We start from the raw sequence: 17,912 nt of genomic DNA, 5'->3' as shown, positions 1-17,912 counted from the left end.
CTACTGAAGGACATCAGTCAGTGCATTTATGTGCACCTATGTGCACTTTTGCACTGTATGTTGCTGTGTGCAGTTACCTTATCTCAGTGTGTGTGTGTGTGTGTGTGTGGTTTATTGTGTGTGTGTGTGCGTGTGTGCGTGTGTGTGTGTGTGTATGTGTGTTTGTTTGTGTGTGTGTGTGTGTGTGTATGTGTGTGTGTGTGTGTGTGTGTGTGTGTGTGTGTGTGTGTGTGTTTGTGTGTGGTTTATTATGTGTGTGTGTGTGTGTGTGTGTGTGTGTGTGTGTGTGTGTGTGTGTGAGGGGAGCAGGGGACACATATCTGAGAGCTTTGGTAAAAATGGAATTAGAAATAGAGAGGGAAGAAAGGGAGGAAGAGAAGGGGGAGAGGGTGAGAGAGTGAGAGAAGAGGGGGATCAAGAAAGAAAGAAAATGGTCAGTGGTCTCTCATTCTGTGACTTCTGATTAACGACCTCAAACAACAGGAAACCAACCCAGGCCACACATGCAGACACTCTACACACAAACACTTCCACATTCTCACAAACTAACACTTTCACACACATCTTACATTCCAACACAGCCTGCAATAACTAATGCTCTCGCCTCCCACTCTCGCACAAACTCTCTCCTGTTGTCACTAATTCACTCGATATTCACATACTCGGGTGTTTGCCCACCCTCATGGTCTCCGGTATATATAAGGGTTATAAGGGTCACATTGTCAACACCATGCTATATGATGACCTAAATTTCCCTCAGGATTAATAAAGTATCCATCTATCTATCTATCTATCTATCTATCTATCTATCTATCTATCTATCTATCTATCTATCTATCTATCTATCTATCTATCTATCTATCAATCTATCTATCTATCTACCTATCTATCTATCTATCTATAGGCTCAATGCTTAATCCACGTATGGAGAATGCAACATTTCCCATGGCTACAGTATTGATCTAATTTAAAAATATAAATGAGGGCACTGGTGCTCAATAAATAGCTGAAGGCTTCTCATGTATCTGCAGTGACGAATGTGACTGCAACAGCTACAGTCAAAAAAAATGTAGTTCTCTTCTAATCAGTTTCTAATGACTCTCTCTTTCCCAAATCTAATGCATAAACTGCTGGAGGACCGATCTGTTCATTATGCAGCATTATGGAACACTGATGTTCATTATGCAGGCAGTAAAATCAAACACAGACAACAGGATGCATGCAAAGGTACAGCATATTAAGTTCAGAATACGCACTTATTATGATGGTATTCTGTTGAAAAAAAGGAAAAAACTATGCTTGTAATTGTATAGCATTACATATAACCTAGGATAGGTGGCACGGTTACTACAATGGGTTCCACTAACTTACTTGAGCTAAAGGTTGCACAGCAGTTGACAGATCGATCAGCTCTTAGAGTGCACTAGCCGCGTCTGTGGAGTGCTACTCGCACCATCTTGAGCTCCTAACCAGTGCTAAGTTCAAGACAACCTGGTGTATGCGTTGCCTTGCCTCCATTCATCTGTAGTGATGAACAGTTATAAGGTCCCGATCTAGATCTTGCATCTTATTTTAGATATTTTAAGCCACAAATCTTGGGGAGAGTTCCGCCCAATGCCCATAATCAGGGCACACACTCGTGGCTGACACACTAACTTATACACACACTGACACACATACAGCTGTGCGGAGCTGCTGAAGCATGCCATTTGTGTGTGCGTGTGCGTGTGTGTGTGTGTGTGTGTGTGTGTTGCTGCAGGTGATTACAAATATTTGTCATTAGGAGGGGACAGCAAACAGAGTGTCCCCACAGAACCACAGGACTCTGCCCACAGGAGAGAAAGAGAGGGAGATTTGGAAGGAGACAGAGATGGATGGATGGATGGATAGACAGATGGAGAGACAAGGATGAGCTGGAAGGGTGAGATGAGATGCATGCAAGATGAGCGCTCAAGGAGAGATAGAGACAGAGAGGAAGACAGCGAGGGAGGTGGAGCGGGGGAGTGAGAGAGACAGAAATGGAGTGAGAGAGAGAGAGAAAGAGAGAAGGAGAAAGAGAGCATGAGAGGGAGAGAGAGAGGGAGAGAGAGAGGGAGTGTGATAGAGAGAGAGAGAGGGAGAAAGAGAGCAGGAGAGGGAGGGAGAGAGAGTGGGAGAGAGAGGGAGGTGGGGAGAGGGAGAGGGAGGTTCCTGCCAGTCAGATGAAAGAGCAGGTTACTGGCAAACGCATCCTTTGTGACTGAGACAGAGAGGCAAGGAGAGAGAGAGAGAGCAATCACTTGAAAGAGGGATAGTCAGAGTGAAAGAGAAGTCAGTAAACCACTTAAAAAACCTCTGAGGTTGACACCTCTCAGTCCACCTCCTCTCGTCAAATAATCCCCTGCAGTCTCCTCTCCCTCTCCTCTCTCGGTCACTTCATTGGGTGTTATTCTGCTCTTTCTGACTCGAGGGCTTTCATGTTTTTGGTGGTTTTTAGAGAGAGAAAGAAGCAGAAGAAGTGAGAGATGGGGTGGGGGGGGGGGGGGGGGGGGATGTTTCACTCTGGAATCAAAGTAGTTTCAGCTCCCACTTCAGACCCGTGAAAGTGTGAAAATCATGGCTTTTACAAAACCAGATCTTTTCCACCTCACGGCTGTCTCGATCTGTCTCGTACACGTCTGCTCTCCTCATGCTCGCGCACCTTACGGACAAAACAAGAAGAAATTTGCGATGCAGCCGGGCAACAAAATGCTCCGTTCATAAGGGTATTGAACCAGAGTAATCTGCATTATTATTGACGCTTCAAACATGAAGTCATGTTCCTCTGTCTTGAACTGGTCAGGCACCTAACTGGTTCCCTCTGTCTTGAACTGGTCAGGCACCAAACTGATTTGTGATGAAGCCACAACCATAGCTCCAACGTAGCTCTCTGTCAGCATTTTTTTTTCTCTGTAGGTCTCTCACTGACCACACCACATAGCCACAGGTGGCTTCCAAGAAGTCTAAACACACACACACACACACACACACACACACACATTCACACTCACACTTGTTTTGCAAAGTCAGACTTGATGAACTCAAGATGTCCCCTTCGTATTCTTTGGAACCTGTATTCATACTTTATGACAGTATATGACAGGCCACTTGACTGCCAAGCGAGATCTGGAGAGCCTGTGAACTCACCTGAACTGGGCCCTTCTGTTTGCTGTGGTCAGACCAAAGCATCTAATCACGGACTGAATACAAAGCAGTTCATGAAGAAAATAACAAGGCCTTTAATGACAGACCTGCATAGAGACTGTGCACTGCACCCAGTACCCAGTCCCCCCCCCCCCCCCCCCGACAACTTGCCATCAGTAGTGACTGGACTGAACACATTGTGTGCCATGTTGTCCATGAACTAAATCGGCACACAATAACGTTTAATATATTATAAAGTGGGTCATATCTATGTCTGTGTCTGTCTATCTATCTATCTATCTATCTATCTATCTTTCTATCTATCTATCTATCTATCTATCTATCTTTCGATCTATCTATCTATTTATCTATCTATTTATTTTGATCTAGCTAGCTATCAAGTCAGGTAATTTTTATTTGTATAGCACATTTAAAGCAACAGAGGCAGATTAATGAACCTTATAAGTATACATGAATGAGGAGATAGGGGGTAGAATGAGAAGCGGGACAGCTTTTGTTTTAAGACGGTATCAAGGAACTGAGAGGAGTTGTTTTGTGAATGACCTAAGTGACCTGGGGGCAAAATACAGAATTGTTAGATTAGTAATGCTTTGTGTTTTTTAGCCATCAAGGGCTTTAAGAACATATCATCAAATTCTAAAAATGAATTCTGTATTTCACAGGTAGCCAGTGTAGCTGAGTCAGAACAGGGATGGTGTGTTCCTTTGTCTTTGTTCCGGTTTCGGAGTATGGCCGCTACATTCTGAACCATTTGTAGTCTAGCAAGGATGGAATGGGTCATCCCCATAGGCAGGGAATTACAGTAGTACAGCGTAGAGGTGATAACAGCATTGATAGGCGTTTCCAGGTCCTTATAAGATAAAAATGGCTTTAATTTGGCTATGGTTCTAAGCTGATAAAAGGTGCCCTTCACAACAGTACTGACTTGTTTGTTAAAATTCAAAGAAGTACCCAAGTACTCTCCAAGTTGTTCACTACATTGTACAAATGTGCAGACAATCAGTCTTGTTTTCATTTCATTGTTGGATGTTCCTGGCCATTTATCTGTCTGTCTCACACACTGTTGCACATAGTCTCACAAACAGACACCAACAGGCGACACACACATACAGAGAGACACAGAAAAAAGACACACACACACACACACACACACACACACACACACACACACACAGACACACACAAAACGACACACACAAACACACAGTCTCACACACAGACACACACAGACGACACACACACACAGACACAAAAAGACGACACACACACAGAGACACAGACACAGACACAGACACACACAGACAGACAGATACACACACACACACACACACACACAGACACACACACACACACACACACACACACACACACACACACACACACAAACACACAGTCTCACACACAGTCTCACACGCAGACACACACTTTGCTTTTCCTCTATTAGATTACGATTACTAAATAGGGCTTTGTGGATTATCTCTTTAGTCTGTTACAAAACAAGTGCGCACTATTTGTGCGTAGGTGTGCTTGTGTATTTGTGTGTGTATGTGTGCATGCGTTTGTGTGTGTGTGTGTGTGTGTGTGTGTGTGCGGGTGCGTGTGCGTGTGCGTCTGCGTGTGCGTGTGCGTATGCGCGCGCGCGTGTGTGTGTGTGTGTGTGTGTGTGTGTGTGTGTGTGTGTGTCTGTGTGTGTGTGTGTGTGTGTGTGTGCATTTCCATGTTTTTTTGGATGGAAGTGCTGACTGCTAATGTGCCTACTTTCGTTTCTTGTCGTTCGGATTTAGTTCTAACCCTAGTAAGCTCTTGCCTGAAAACATTTATGATCTCTTTACACCACTGCTGTGGTCTTCTCTTTCCATTATTGTTTTACGTTCTTAAACATTATAGATAGTAAGGTAGTCCGAGAGTCCATATTGTCAGTCCGAGAGTCCATATTGCCAGGTGCTCAGTTGCTCTTCCAGCATGGCAAACATACACACGCGCCTGACCTTATGGATCCTCTAGTGACTGATGTTATTTCTAGAATGGCCTCGTTTAAGTGAGTTGTGTTTCATGTCTAATCCAGATCAGGAGAGAGACTTGCAAGTGTCTGATAGAGGTGAGAGGACCACAATAGCACCAGCTCAGTGCTGCCCCCTTGTGTTAGTGACACAGGCGGGCTGGTCTCTCTCTGTCTATCCATCTATCTAATCGACATGTTTACTCATATCTCTGTGGTTCTTGTTTTCTCTCTTCGGTGTGTCTATAGCTCAGATTGAGGTGATCCCCTGTAAGATCTGTGGAGATAAATCATCAGGAGTTCATTATGGAGTCATCACGTGTGAGGGGTGTAAGGTGAGCACTGTCTCTCTCGTTCTATCCCTCTATCTCCCTCGTCTCTCTCTTTCTATCCCTCTATCTCCCTCGTCTCTCTCTTTCTATCTCTCTATCTCCCTCGTCTCTCTCTCTCTATCTCCCTCATCTCTCACTTACTATCTCTCTATCTCCCTCGTCTCTCTCTTTCTATTCCTCTATCTCCCTCGTCTCTCTCTTTCTATTCCTCTATCTCCCTCGTCTCTCTGTTTATCTCTCTATCTCCCTTGTCTCTCTCTCTCTATCTCCCTCATCTCTCGCTTTCTATCTCTCTATCTCCCTCGTCTTTCTCTTTCTATCTCTCTATCTCCCTTGTCTCTCTCTTTCTATCTCTCTATCTCCCTGTGTCTCTCTTTGTATTTCTCTATCTCCCTCTCTTCATCTCTCCATTCTTTCTCCCTATCTCTCTTGTTCCTACTCTGTTCAGTTTATACATTTCCCCACAGGTTACCTTTCTCCCTCAATCTCACACTTGTATCTACCTTAGTTCCCTCGTTCCTCTCTGTTCCTCTCACTTTAAGTGAAGTGTAATGTTAAGTCAAGAGACCAAAAGAAACAGAGGTGCTAATTCAGCCCTTGAATAATTACTCTTCTCTACTCTGTATTTATTCTCTCTGTGTGTTTCCGGCAGGGCTTTTTCCGGCGTAGCCAGCAATCCAGTGTGTCCTACTCGTGCTCGCGCCAGAGCAACTGCCCCATCGACCGCGCCAGCCGCAACCGGTGCCAGAGCTGCCGTCTCAAGAAATGTGTGGCCCAGGGCATGAGCCGAGATGGTGAGAGCACAGGAGGAGAGTGAGAGAGAGAAAGAGAGAGAGAGAGAAAGAGAGATAGAGAGAGAGAGCGAGAGAGAGAGAGAGAGGGAGGGAGTGGAAAAATATAGGACAGTGATTACCAAACTTTCATGGCAGGCCCCCCTTTGACAATAAAGCAGTAGGCTTTGGCCATATTAGGCCATAAACCCACCCATAAAATCACTTGATAGGTTAGTTGCCATACTTATTGTGACTTTTAAAAATCTAAGATTGTTTCATGCCTGCTATGTAGTTGTTGCTTGCTGTGTCCTAAGAATGTCATTGTTCAGAATGGCCGTGTGTTATACTGTGCACTTGATAACTAAAACACCCCTTCACCCTAAAGCAGCACCCTAGCAACACCCTAGAAACACCCTAGCAACACCCATGTTGCTATAACAGTCAGTGGGTGTCCTCCTGTTTCACAGCCTCTGTGCGCATGTGTGTGTGTGTTTCAGCGGTAAAGTTCGGCCGCATGTCCAAGCGCCAGAGGGACTCCCTGATCGCCGAGGTGGAGCGGCACCGGGCGCAGCAGCGTCTCCAAGCCAGCTCCGCCGACGTCCAGCCCCTGCCCACCTACTGCCCAGGCAAAGAGTCGCGCGACGGGTCGCCTCATCTGCTCCAGCCCCTGGCTTCGGCCTACCCCTTCCCCATGGACCCCGAACTGCCGCGCTGTTCCCCAGAGGTGCACCCGTACCGGTTGTGCCCTCCAGGCGAGATCCAGACTGTGGGTCTGTCCTACCGAAGCTCCCAAAGGAGCCGCATTGGACTCACTGACAGCAGGGGTGAGTCTGCAGGGCACAGACATGCTACACCTACTGACATTAGTTATGGTCTTTAATACTGATGGCAAATACTTTATGTTTGGTGTTCTACAGTTGGTTTTTCTAGTTGTTGCACTCTTAGCATGTTTTTGAGTTTGGCTGGCAGAATGTCACCCTCTGTGTGTGTGTCCCTGAGGAAAATAACAGTCGCTCTCGTCCTCTCCCTCTCTGTCTCAGTCTTTAACCCTAGGCAGTCCTCTCCAGACCAGGGAGCTCTGAGCATGGTGGGGACTGACATAGGGCTGCATTCGTACGATCCAGAGGACCCCTACTGTCATTACTCTACCTCAGTGCTGCACATAGGTAAGATGGTATATATATACGTATATTATCATAGCATTTAGAAATACATTTATTTCGATCAAATTCATGGCAATACATTAAAAACAATCTAATCATTGTGACCTGATTTGGTGAATGTGTCTCTGTGTGTGTGTGTGTGGGTGTGTATGTGTATGTGTATATGTATGTGTGTGTGTGTGTGTGTGTGTGTGTGTGTGTGTGTGTGTGTGTGTGTGTGTGTGTGTGTGTGTGCGTGCGTTTGTGTGTGTGTTCGTTGTGTGTGTGTGTGTGTGTGTGTGTGTGTGTGTGTGTGTGCGTGCGTGCGCCTGCGTGCCTGCGTGTGTGTGCAGAGGAGCTGTGTGCAAGCATAGTGCGTTCTCACAGAGAGACCTCTCAGTACCGTGTTGAGGAGCTGCAGGCCCTGCAGTGGAAGATCTTCACCAGAGATGAGATCCAGATCTTCCACACCAAGGTACCCCACACAGCCACAGGCAGCCTGGAACGACACAGCACTCGTCCATAAAGCACCCCTCCAAAAGCTTTTGTTTTGTTTTGTTGTTTTACCACAGATTCAGCCACCCTCCTGTTTTACAGTGGTTAAATCAAGAGGCTTTTGACATTTTCTTAACCACTCTCCCTGACTTTCACTTTCTCTCTTTTGCTGTCCTCATCTGCTCTTTCTTTTTCTATTGTATTCCTCTATCTCTCTATCTCTCTCTCTCTCTCTCTCTCGCTCTCGCTCTCTTTCTCTCTCTCTCGCTCTCTTTCTCTCTCTCTCTCTCTCTCTCTCTCTCTCTCACTCTCTCTCTCTCTCTCTCTCTCTCTCTCTCTCTCTCTCTCTCTGCAGTCCGTCGACAAGATGTGGGAGCTTTGTGCTGATAGGCTGAGCGATGCTGTGCAGTATGTAGTCGAGTTTGCCAAAAGGTTGCCAGGGTTTCGCCAGATCCGTCAGAACGACCAGATCAATCTGCTCAAGAGTGGTAAGCCACTGACAGTCAGCCACATGCTACAAGATGTTTACATTTTATTTCTGTTTATTTTAAATGTATTAAAACACATACAGAGACATACCGCAAGAGTGGTAAGCCACTGACAGTCAGCTACAAGCTACAAGATGTTTACATTTTATTTCTGTTTATTTTAAATGTATTAAAAAACATACAGAGACATACCGCAAGAGTGGTAAGCCACTGACAGTCAGCTACAAGCTACAAGATGTTTACATTTTATTTCTGTTTATTTTAAATGTATTAAAAAACATACAGAGACATACCGCAAGAGTGGTAAGCCACTGACAGTCAGCTACAAGCTACAAGATGTTTACATTTTATTTCTGTGTATTTGAAATGTATTAAAAAACATAAAGAGACATATGATAAGCCACTGACAGTCAGCTACAAGCTAAGAAAGACATTTCATTTTTTATTTATTTCAAATGTTTTAAAAAAACCTATCCTCCAAAGGCACAGACAAACATCGTCAGGGGCATGGCTTCTAGGATGCCAATCAAACAGAAGATTACAGGATATAGGTGGAAAGAAACAGGGGGGGGTAGTTGAAAGGGGAAAAGAGCTTTCAGATTGCTGGCTAGTTTTACTTTTTAAAGCAGAGCTTAAATAGTATAGCTTTACAGTTCGCTGAACAATAAGGGGCATCTAGAAATGTTTTATGCATTTATTGAATCCCACTCTTAGAATTTGTCATCCCTTTGCTTTCTGGTTCATTCTCTCTTTCTCTCCCTCTCTCTTATGTCTGTGCCCCTCAGGATCAATGGAGGTTGTTCTTGTCAGGATGAGCAGACTGTTCAACACAGAGAACAGCACAGTTTTCTTTGATGGAAAATTCGCCGGAACCGAAGTTTTCAAATCCCTCTGTAAGTTCCTCCTAGCACTGTACATTTGTACATACCCCAGAACATAGACTCTGAGAGGTGTGCAAATGCCAGTCAGCCAAGGGGGTTAGGTGAAGGACGTAACCCAACAGTATGTTGAACAGACACTGAGAAGGATCTCTATCTAACCCCCTAACACCCGATGTTTACACAAGTTTTCCCTCAGAAGGATTTTTACAATTGATTTAATTTCTTGGATGTGATTCAAGGTTACTGTGATTTTCGGCTATATTATATTAAGATATATATATATGTATGAATATGATATTGAATAAAATAATATCAAAATGTGATATTGACAGTACCATTGGTACCAGCGGTACCCTTTACACAGCCTCACACAATGCTGTGGTTGATTGATTCCTAAAATTTCAGTCTGATTGTAGCTAAATGTAGGTCTCTAACTGTTTTCTTTCTCTTTGTGTCCCAGTGTGTTCCGACTTGATAACTGCCGTGTTCGACTTCGCTCATAGCATGTGTGCATTGAGGCTGACTGAACACCAGGTGGCGATATTCAGTGCACTGGTGCTGATTAACCCTGGTAAGGACCAGATAGATAGATAGATGGATACTTTATTAATCCTGAGGGAAATTTAGGTCATCCAGTAGTTTATGCACATACACACTCATACACCTCACCGACATAGATACATAAATCACACAGGGAGAAAAAATTCACACAGAGTGTTTACAGATACAGGAATGGGTACAAAGGGTACCATTAAATCGTTCGACAGTTTTGGCTAGAATGGAATCTGTGAACTGCTGTGCTCCCCAGAAGGAAATCCCCTCCTTATGGTTTTCTCATCTTAAGTTCCCCTCTTTTTTTGAATTTCCCTTGAGTCACATATCCCTTCTGCGTTTGGCACGGACAAAAGTATTGTGACATACATTTTGGTGGCTCAACTTCTGATTTCATTAAATTCTTGATTTGTTTATATGATGTGCTTCTGTATGCATGTGCTAATATGTTGAAGGAACATAAAGAAACAGGTATTGATGTTGAAGATGATGTTGGTAATATACATGTTTATGCATCTGTGTGTGTTTGCGTGTGTGTGTGTGTGTGTGTGTGTGTGTGTGTGTGTGTGTGTGTGTGTGTGTGTGTGTGTGTGTGTGTGTAGATCGGCCAGGTCTTGAGGACAGAGGGCGAGTGCAGAGGATGAGGAAGGATATTGAGCTGGCACTACGTCACGTCCTCCCCAGAGACAACCAAGAGGGTCTGGTGCACAGGGTAAGGGAACCAGGGAGAGGCACAGAGGGAGAGTGCATAAAGACAGGATACAAATAAATGTAGGAGTACGGTTTATGAATAGCAAGAATGACAAAGAAACAAAGAAAGACAAAGAAAAAAAACGAGAGAATTAAAGAAAGAAAATTAAATTGGAGAAAAGCCAGCAAAGTTCACTCAAATAAATGTATGGAGAATTTAAATCAGAGTAGGAGAGAGGGGAACAGTGAAAGTCTGAAAAGATAGAGCCTGAAAAAGAAACACAACAACTGGACAGTATTGTGGGAGACATTGTTTCACATTTTGGCATGGCTGTCTTACCCTGCCAAGGCACCTGTACTGACTGTCTTGTCTGTGTGTGTATGTGTATGTGTGTGTGTGTGTGTGTGTGTCATTCTCAGCTGTCCCAGAAGGTGGCGATACTGAAGGCCCTATGCTCGCTCCACATTGAGAAGCTGCACTGGTTCAAGCAACTGTACCCTTTCACCGTTCTCAACCACTTCCCTCCGCTGTACAAGGAGCTGTTCGGATCCGAATCAGAGGCGCCCACTCAGCCCCCACTCTGAGACCGCAACTCATATGCAATACTGTTACGCCCACACACACACAAACACACACACATACACACACCGACACAGACACAGACACAGACACACAGACACACTGAAATACATGCATTGTTTTAATCTTTGGAAACCCTTCTAAATATTGAAATCTATATTTTTGTAATTGTAATAACAGGAAAGAATTTATTCAATACAGGTCAGAGATGGGAATTATTTTTGTGACAATTTTGTAGAAAAACAAAATAAGTAAGAATACCAGAGATAAGCATCTCAGTATGACTATTTTTATAGCCAGGCTAGTGTTTCTCGAAGTGAATAAATGTGGGTTTTTTTTGTCATAACATCCACTGTGCTTGGGTCTCGGTGCTCAAGACTGAAGACTTTTAGATGATCAAACAGGAAATACTATATTCTGTTGGCTTTGTGCTGACTAATTGTTGCAAACCAAATACAATTTATTGGGATATGCACTCAGTGTCCATAATGGACAAAAAAAAATCAGTCTTTAATTTGTTAAATTAGTAAGGGTTCATGATATATTAAGGTTTAGGTGTGGAGGGCAATACGAGATAATTGATAAAGTATTGAGGAGATTGAGAGGAAATAGAGATAACGAGATTTTAATGTGGTCCCGTTGAATACTCAATTAAGTCGCTTATCATGTACAAGGTATGCAAGATGTATATAAGGTAATATAAGTTTTAAGTGCTAAAGTTCGTCTGCTCGATCAGTATGTAAAAGGCTTGATCAAAGTTGTTTATCAGTGCACTGATGTGTCTTAGCAAAACAGACTGGCTTATGGCATATTTAACTGTCGTGGTTACCGTGATAAGCTATTTCAGTGACTGTGAAGAGGACTTATGTGAGTATCAGTATCAGGACTGAGCAGTGCAGTATGCAGCCATTTAGCCGCTAACTCGTTTGTCTTTGTATTCTTAATTCATTTTTCCTTTTGGTCAAATCCCCCGCCTCCTTCTTTGTGTCTAGTGTGATCATATTAATTCCTGCCTGTGACTGGCATCAAAAGGGTGGTGCTTAAGTCCCTGTTCATGTAGTCACTGATGTCAACTATCACTGCTGTGTCTCTCTGAGCATGCCTTGGTCGCTGGCCCCTGGTGTCCGTGTGTTTTTAACCCTTTAAATTCCTGCAACTAACAACACTTCCTGTTCATACAGTGGACGAGAGAATCAATAAACTGTTGCAATGTTATAAGTGACAATGTGTGGCTTTTTAATGCATCAATAATACACTGTATCAGTGATACACTGTGACATGATGATTAGAGGACAGTAGGACTGTGTTTGCATCATGAGATAGATGATACACTACTAAGTATAATCACCATTTAAGAAAAAAATGTGGACAAATTATATATATATATACACACATATATACAGCCGCGGAAAAAATTAAGAGACCACTTCAAAATTATCAGTTTCTCTGGTTTTACTATTTATTGGTATGTGTTAAAGTAAAATGTACATTTTAGTTTTATTCTATAACCTACTGGCAACATTCCTACCAAATTTCAAATAAAAATATTGTCATTTAGATCATTTATTTGCAGAAAAATGACAATTGGTCAAAATAGCAAAAAAGATGCAGTGTCTTCAGATCTCGAATAATGCAAAGAAAACAAGCTCATATTCATTTTAAAACTACACAATACTAATGCTTACACTTAGGAAGAGTTCAGAAATCAATATTTGGTGGAATAACCTTGATTTAAAATCACAACTTTCATGTGTCTTGGCATGCTCTCCACCAGTCTTTCACATTGCCGTTGGGTGACTTTATGCTACTCCTGGTGCAAGAATTCAAGCAGCTCGGCTTCTTTTCATGGCTTGTGACCATCCATCTTCCTCTTGATCACATTTCAGAGGTTTTTTTATGGGATTCAGGTCTCGAAATTGGGCTGGCCATGACAGGGTCCTGATCTGGTGGTACTCCATCCACACCTTTACTGGCCTGGCTGTGTGGCATGGAGCATTGCCCTGCTGGAAAAAACACTTCTCAGAGTTGGGGAACATTGTCAGAGCAAAAGGAAGCAAGTTTTTCTTCCGGGACAACGTTGTACTTTGCCTGGCTGAGGTTTGTAAAAGACCATAAGGATTGAAAAAGCGGACTGGAGGTTCTTCTAAGTTCGTCTTCTCTGATGAGTCCGATTTCACAGTAGGTGCAAGACTCTCTGGCTTGTAGGCCTCTCCAGGTCTCCGTCTAACCATCAGACGACCATGTGTTGGGCAAAGCTGAAAATTGGACTCATCAGAGAAGACGAACTAGAAGACCCTCCAGTCCGCTTTTTTCAATCCTTATGGTCTTTTACAAACCTCAGCCAGGCAAAGTACAACGTTGTCCCGGAAGAAAAACTTGCTTCCTTTAGCTCTGACAATGTTCCCCAACACTGAGAAATGTTTTTTCCAGCAGGGCAATGCTCCATGCCACACAGCCAGGCCAGTAAAGGTGTGGATGGAGTACCACCAGATCAGGACCCTGTCATGGCCAGCCCAATTTCGAGACCTGAATCCCATAAAAAAACTCTGAAATGTGATCAAGAGGAAGATGGATGGTCACAAGCCATGAAAAGAAGCCGAGCTGCTTGAATTCTTGCACCAGGAGTAGCATAAAGTCACCCAACGGCAATGTGAAAGACTGGTGGAGAGCATGCCAAGACACATGAAAGTTGTGATTTCAAATCAAGGTTATTCCACCAAATATTGATTTCATTTTGACCAATTGTCATTTTTCTGCAAATAAATGATCTAAATGACAATATTTTTATTTGAAATTTGGTAGGAATCTTGCCAGTAGGTTATAGAATAATACAAAAATGTACATTTTACTTTAACACATACCAATAAATAGTAAAACCAGAGAAACTGATAATTTTGAAGTGGTCTCTTAATTTTTTCCGCGGCTGTATATATAAAACCAACTGTATGAATAACCACTGCAATCTTAACCCACTTTATCAAAACAAAGGCCCGATCCCCAGACAAGTGCAACTCCCTGATGACAATGGCAAGGGGAAACTCCCTTTAAACATCAGAAAGACAGCATGAGTGGTAGCAAAAGTTTGGAGAGAGGTAGAATGAAAGGTACTGAAGGAGAGAAGAACAAATAAGAGAACAGGTGAACTAGTGGGCTAGGTAACAGATCGAGGAGCACGAGTAATACAACAGAATTATAAAGAAATGTATTTCCAAATCTTTGTTGAGTAAACATAAAATAGCAGGTGCACACCTAGCAGGTAGACACTGCAGTGTCTCAGACTGAGCTGAACTGCCTGAAACAGAGATAAAGCTACCAAATGAATACTTATGCAACTACACTGCAAGCATGACATGTCAGCATTAGTAATTCAATTCTATAGCCTATATTCCATTTCTGCGTAGTTGTGTGTGTGTGTGTGTGTGTGTGTGTGTGTGTGTGTGTGTACCCAGATCCCTACAGGTAGTGCAGGTTAGTGTGAAAATCGAAATGAGTTAAAATGTGGCAGTGGAAGCTCAACGATATCTTGCAGGCTCATTCATGGTGGATGGCATCTCTCCACAGAGTGGCAAGAGAATTTCCCTGGCCTTTGCATACTAATATGAGACCCAACCATTAGTATACCGCCACACGAAAAGCTGTCAAGCTAAGTGCGAGGATAGCATAGGAACCCAGCCCAGTGGATAATGTGCTAACAGCTCCTGTTGGTTTTATAGTTTTATCGGGCTGGTTTCGCTCTGCGGTGACATTCTTTGTCTCGACTGGCACACAGGCGCCAGCCTCGCCTGTGATTCCTCCCATTTCCTTGCTCTTATAGACGCCGACCACTGCTGCTTTGTGTGTCGTCCCATTCAGGTAGATCTTGGTGACCTGCGCCCAGAAAGGCATAGTGACCTCCGTCTTCTTGCCCAGCATCTTCACCTTACAGCAGAGACCGGGCGGGATAACGGTGGTGTGATGCAGAGTGAGAGTGACGTTCTCTCTGAACTTGTATCCACTCCACACCGCCACTGATCCAAGCCGGGAGCCGTTTCCCCTTCCCAAGGCGATTTCTGGAATTTTGACTGAGAAGTTAGTGGACAGCATGTGGGGCATACTCAGACTAGGCTCCCAGGTGTTCTCTTTTACATGCTTCGTCTGCATGTACACATCCTTGACTATTTCCTTGCTGTTGTTGTTGTTGTTCATGCAAATGGACTCCATCAGCTCCTCAGACGGATGAGTGCTTATATTAACCTTCTTTGTGTCATAGGAGATTTGGAAGACATGCAGGTGGTACGGGTCGCGATTAACGGTCAACACTTCGTATTCCTCATACCAGTATTCTTTGCCTTCCCAGGGGAGGTAGAAAACTTTCATCAGGGAGTGAACATTTCCCAGGCCATATTTGTTCCTCCCTACAAAGTTATGCTCGCAGTTTTTAATGCTGTATTTTGGCACGCTTCCGTTTTGGCCCGATTTCCACTCAAGCAACTCAAAGTTCTTCCTGTTTTGCAGAAATTGGAAATTGTTAGTCAGAAGCTGGTGGCCACGCAGTGAATAATAGCAGTAGAAGCCTCTTGCCTCAGTCATAAAGCCCAAAGCACAGGTATCCCTGGGTCTGCAGACGTATTCCTTTCGAGATGTGTAGCTGTTGTATATGCTGAATGCATTGAGGGGGATCGTTTGTTTGTCGCCCCGTTTTTCTGCAGTCATCCATCGCAGGTTTGTTGTCTCACCTGGGGTTGCCAGGTCCACGGTATCAGCCACCGCCTGCTGTTCAGAGGCGATCAAAGGTTTCACTTCCTTCAGATTAGGATCCAGGGGACCACCTGAGAAAGGAAAGAGTGAGAGAGGGGACTGAATATATTTGTCCTTCAATGTCAAGCTTGGTATGTTTAAAAGTGCAATGTCATAGCCTCCTCACGGACTGTTTAACTATACCTATGCATACGTATACAAAAACTGGAGCTGACCGTGGCTAGTGTCTGAATAAACACCTTCTTTCGCTAAGCCGTCTTCTAAAAGTCTGTTATTCTGAACAAGCTAACTTGAACCAAGCCTGGGCCTCCGACGATTTCGCCGGAGAATAGCACATTCTTTCAGTACACAGCAAAAACAGTCCTCCCATTTATCATCTTTGTAAAAGGTAAAAATATGAGAACAAATATCTAAAAAGGACAGTAGGCTACACCATTAATCAATACATCATCAAACAGCATCAAGTTGGCAATATGTCTATTAAACTGAATAAACACGGTAAGCAAAGAATCTAAGGATGTATGCAATTATGTTCTCACCTATTCTCTTCTTTATTCGGTTGAAATTGCAAATAACACATGTATGTGTTTGTTATATTATGGAATTCAAAGATAGAAATATCTAAGATGAATGTATATGTCTTATTGTCATTAGAGGTACCAAGTGTTTCACTCAGAGGGGAGCAGCATGCTCAAGGTCTAAAATTAGCCACAGGGCACTGAAGCATTCTGTAAGAGTTTTCCATTTACAATTTTTTTTAAGACTCCTCCAATACATGTAATGTGTCCAGAGGCTACAAAGGCTACAAAGTAAGTTTCTTATCTTACAATATACCAGGTAGCTTTAAGAGCAGGACAATGTGTAAGACAGGCTTATTTAATTATATGTAATACTTCAGTCAGACTTTATTTGGGCATTTATTAGGATATTTCTGAATGAAATATGAGTGGCTAGCAAGTGATTTGCAGGATTAAAGTGAAATTATCTATGAAAGATGGAAATACCAGGCTAGTATCTGTACAACTACAACAGAACAACACAATACATTTCCTTATGGTAGTTTGTGACAGAGAGGTTCAGGAACCGGTCTTTCACAGATTCTCAACAAAGCCACTTAACATCCAGAGGCTAAAACCATTGCTTTTTACAAAAAAATGTTACATTCTTTTTTTGTGTGTCTGTTTAACATTTACATTTATCTCTTAATTTTTTGTCAGTCTACTTAATCATCACCGCCATCAACAGTCAAAACATTAGGAAGAACATCAATATACACATATCAATATAATGATCTCCAATACTACTATACTTCCTGTTTAAAATTACTACATTCCTTATCCTTATCATCAGTTGTCTGCAGGTGCTCTTTGTGTCTGTAAAAATATTTTGGGAAGATATCTGTTTGTATTGCTGCATTCTTCATCTATTGGGCTATATTTTACCACAGCCTGTCATGCCTACATACAACTACAACGCAGTCTCCAAACCTTCAGTGTTGTTCTAACTTACGGTCTGGTTCCTTTGCAATGGTGGTGTTCTCCTGTGACTTCGCATGATGTGGCCCGTGCAGCAGAAGACACAGGATCATAAAGTCTGCTAGCTCCATCTAAAATAGATGTTTATGGTTAACACAACATGACTTGCCCAGTCAGGGCAGAAATTGCGACTGCTAACTAAGCTACATGGCACAGCATTAGAGCATTCCACTATACTGATGAGTACTGATATAATTACATAAACTTAGCCAGTGCTACAACAAGTATTCTCATTATCATTATGACAAACATGCTTTTCCTACCGTACTTTCAAATCCTTCAAGGCGAATTCTGATTGTAGCCACAGCATTAAGGAGATTGAGAAGGAAATTCCCAGCCTTTCTGAGGTTGAATAGCACAGGAAGGATATTAGGCCATGACACAAGTTTTCCAGGTCGAGAGCCAACATTAGACAATATCATGGCAAGGTTCCACACAATGGGTGGCAGCCTAAGCAGGCAGCCCCTTTTAAGAGTTTGAACAAATACGTAAATATTCACTTAGTAGTATTGCCTGACACTCTCA

The 17,912-nt window shown here is 43.0% G+C and overlaps 2 protein-coding genes across 4 annotated transcripts in view; one reads left to right on the top strand and one right to left on the bottom strand.

Annotated features, from left to right (window-relative positions):
• The window catches only part of rorc (RAR-related orphan receptor C), a 28,708-nt gene extending 16,158 nt beyond the window's left edge, over positions 1 to 12,550 (top strand). For both annotated transcript variants that reach the window (XM_080857974.1, XM_080857973.1), the window contains 10 exons: positions 5,432 to 5,517; positions 6,167 to 6,308; positions 6,785 to 7,111; positions 7,328 to 7,453; positions 7,783 to 7,904; positions 8,280 to 8,412; positions 9,198 to 9,305; positions 9,754 to 9,864; positions 10,448 to 10,557; positions 10,956 to 12,550. In XM_080857974.1, coding sequence (XP_080714100.1) covers positions 5,432 to 5,517; positions 6,167 to 6,308; positions 6,785 to 7,111; positions 7,328 to 7,453; positions 7,783 to 7,904; positions 8,280 to 8,412; positions 9,198 to 9,305; positions 9,754 to 9,864; positions 10,448 to 10,557; positions 10,956 to 11,120 — 1,430 coding nt within the window. In that variant the 3' untranslated portion in view covers positions 11,121 to 12,550. The remainder of the gene's footprint in view (positions 1 to 5,431; positions 5,518 to 6,166; positions 6,309 to 6,784; positions 7,112 to 7,327; positions 7,454 to 7,782; positions 7,905 to 8,279; positions 8,413 to 9,197; positions 9,306 to 9,753; positions 9,865 to 10,447; positions 10,558 to 10,955) is intronic.
• Positions 12,551 to 14,046: 1,496 nt separating this feature from the next.
• LOC308380574 (natterin-3-like) lies at positions 14,047 to 17,697 on the bottom strand (the record flags this gene model as incomplete). Of its 2 annotated transcripts, none has more annotated exons than XM_080857978.1 (3): positions 14,047 to 15,923; positions 17,362 to 17,458; positions 17,656 to 17,697. In XM_080857978.1, the coding sequence occupies 3 exons, from the start codon at positions 17,695 to 17,697 to the stop codon at positions 14,728 to 14,730; spliced, it is 1,335 nt and encodes a 444-aa protein (XP_080714104.1). In that variant the 3' UTR covers positions 14,047 to 14,727. The 2 variants fall into 2 exon arrangements, with proteins under 2 accessions (XP_080714104.1, XP_080714105.1); XM_080857979.1 differs by having other exon boundaries at positions 17,651 to 17,682.
• Between the last annotated feature and the right edge of the window lie 215 nt (positions 17,698 to 17,912).

The sequence above is a fragment of the Sprattus sprattus genome (genome assembly GCF_963457725.1).
Source record: "Sprattus sprattus genome assembly, chromosome: 19".
Taxonomy (NCBI): Eukaryota; Metazoa; Chordata; class Actinopteri; order Clupeiformes; family Clupeidae; genus Sprattus; species Sprattus sprattus.
Note: the sequence above shows the minus strand (reverse complement) of the source record. Positions and strands in the feature narration are given on the sequence as shown.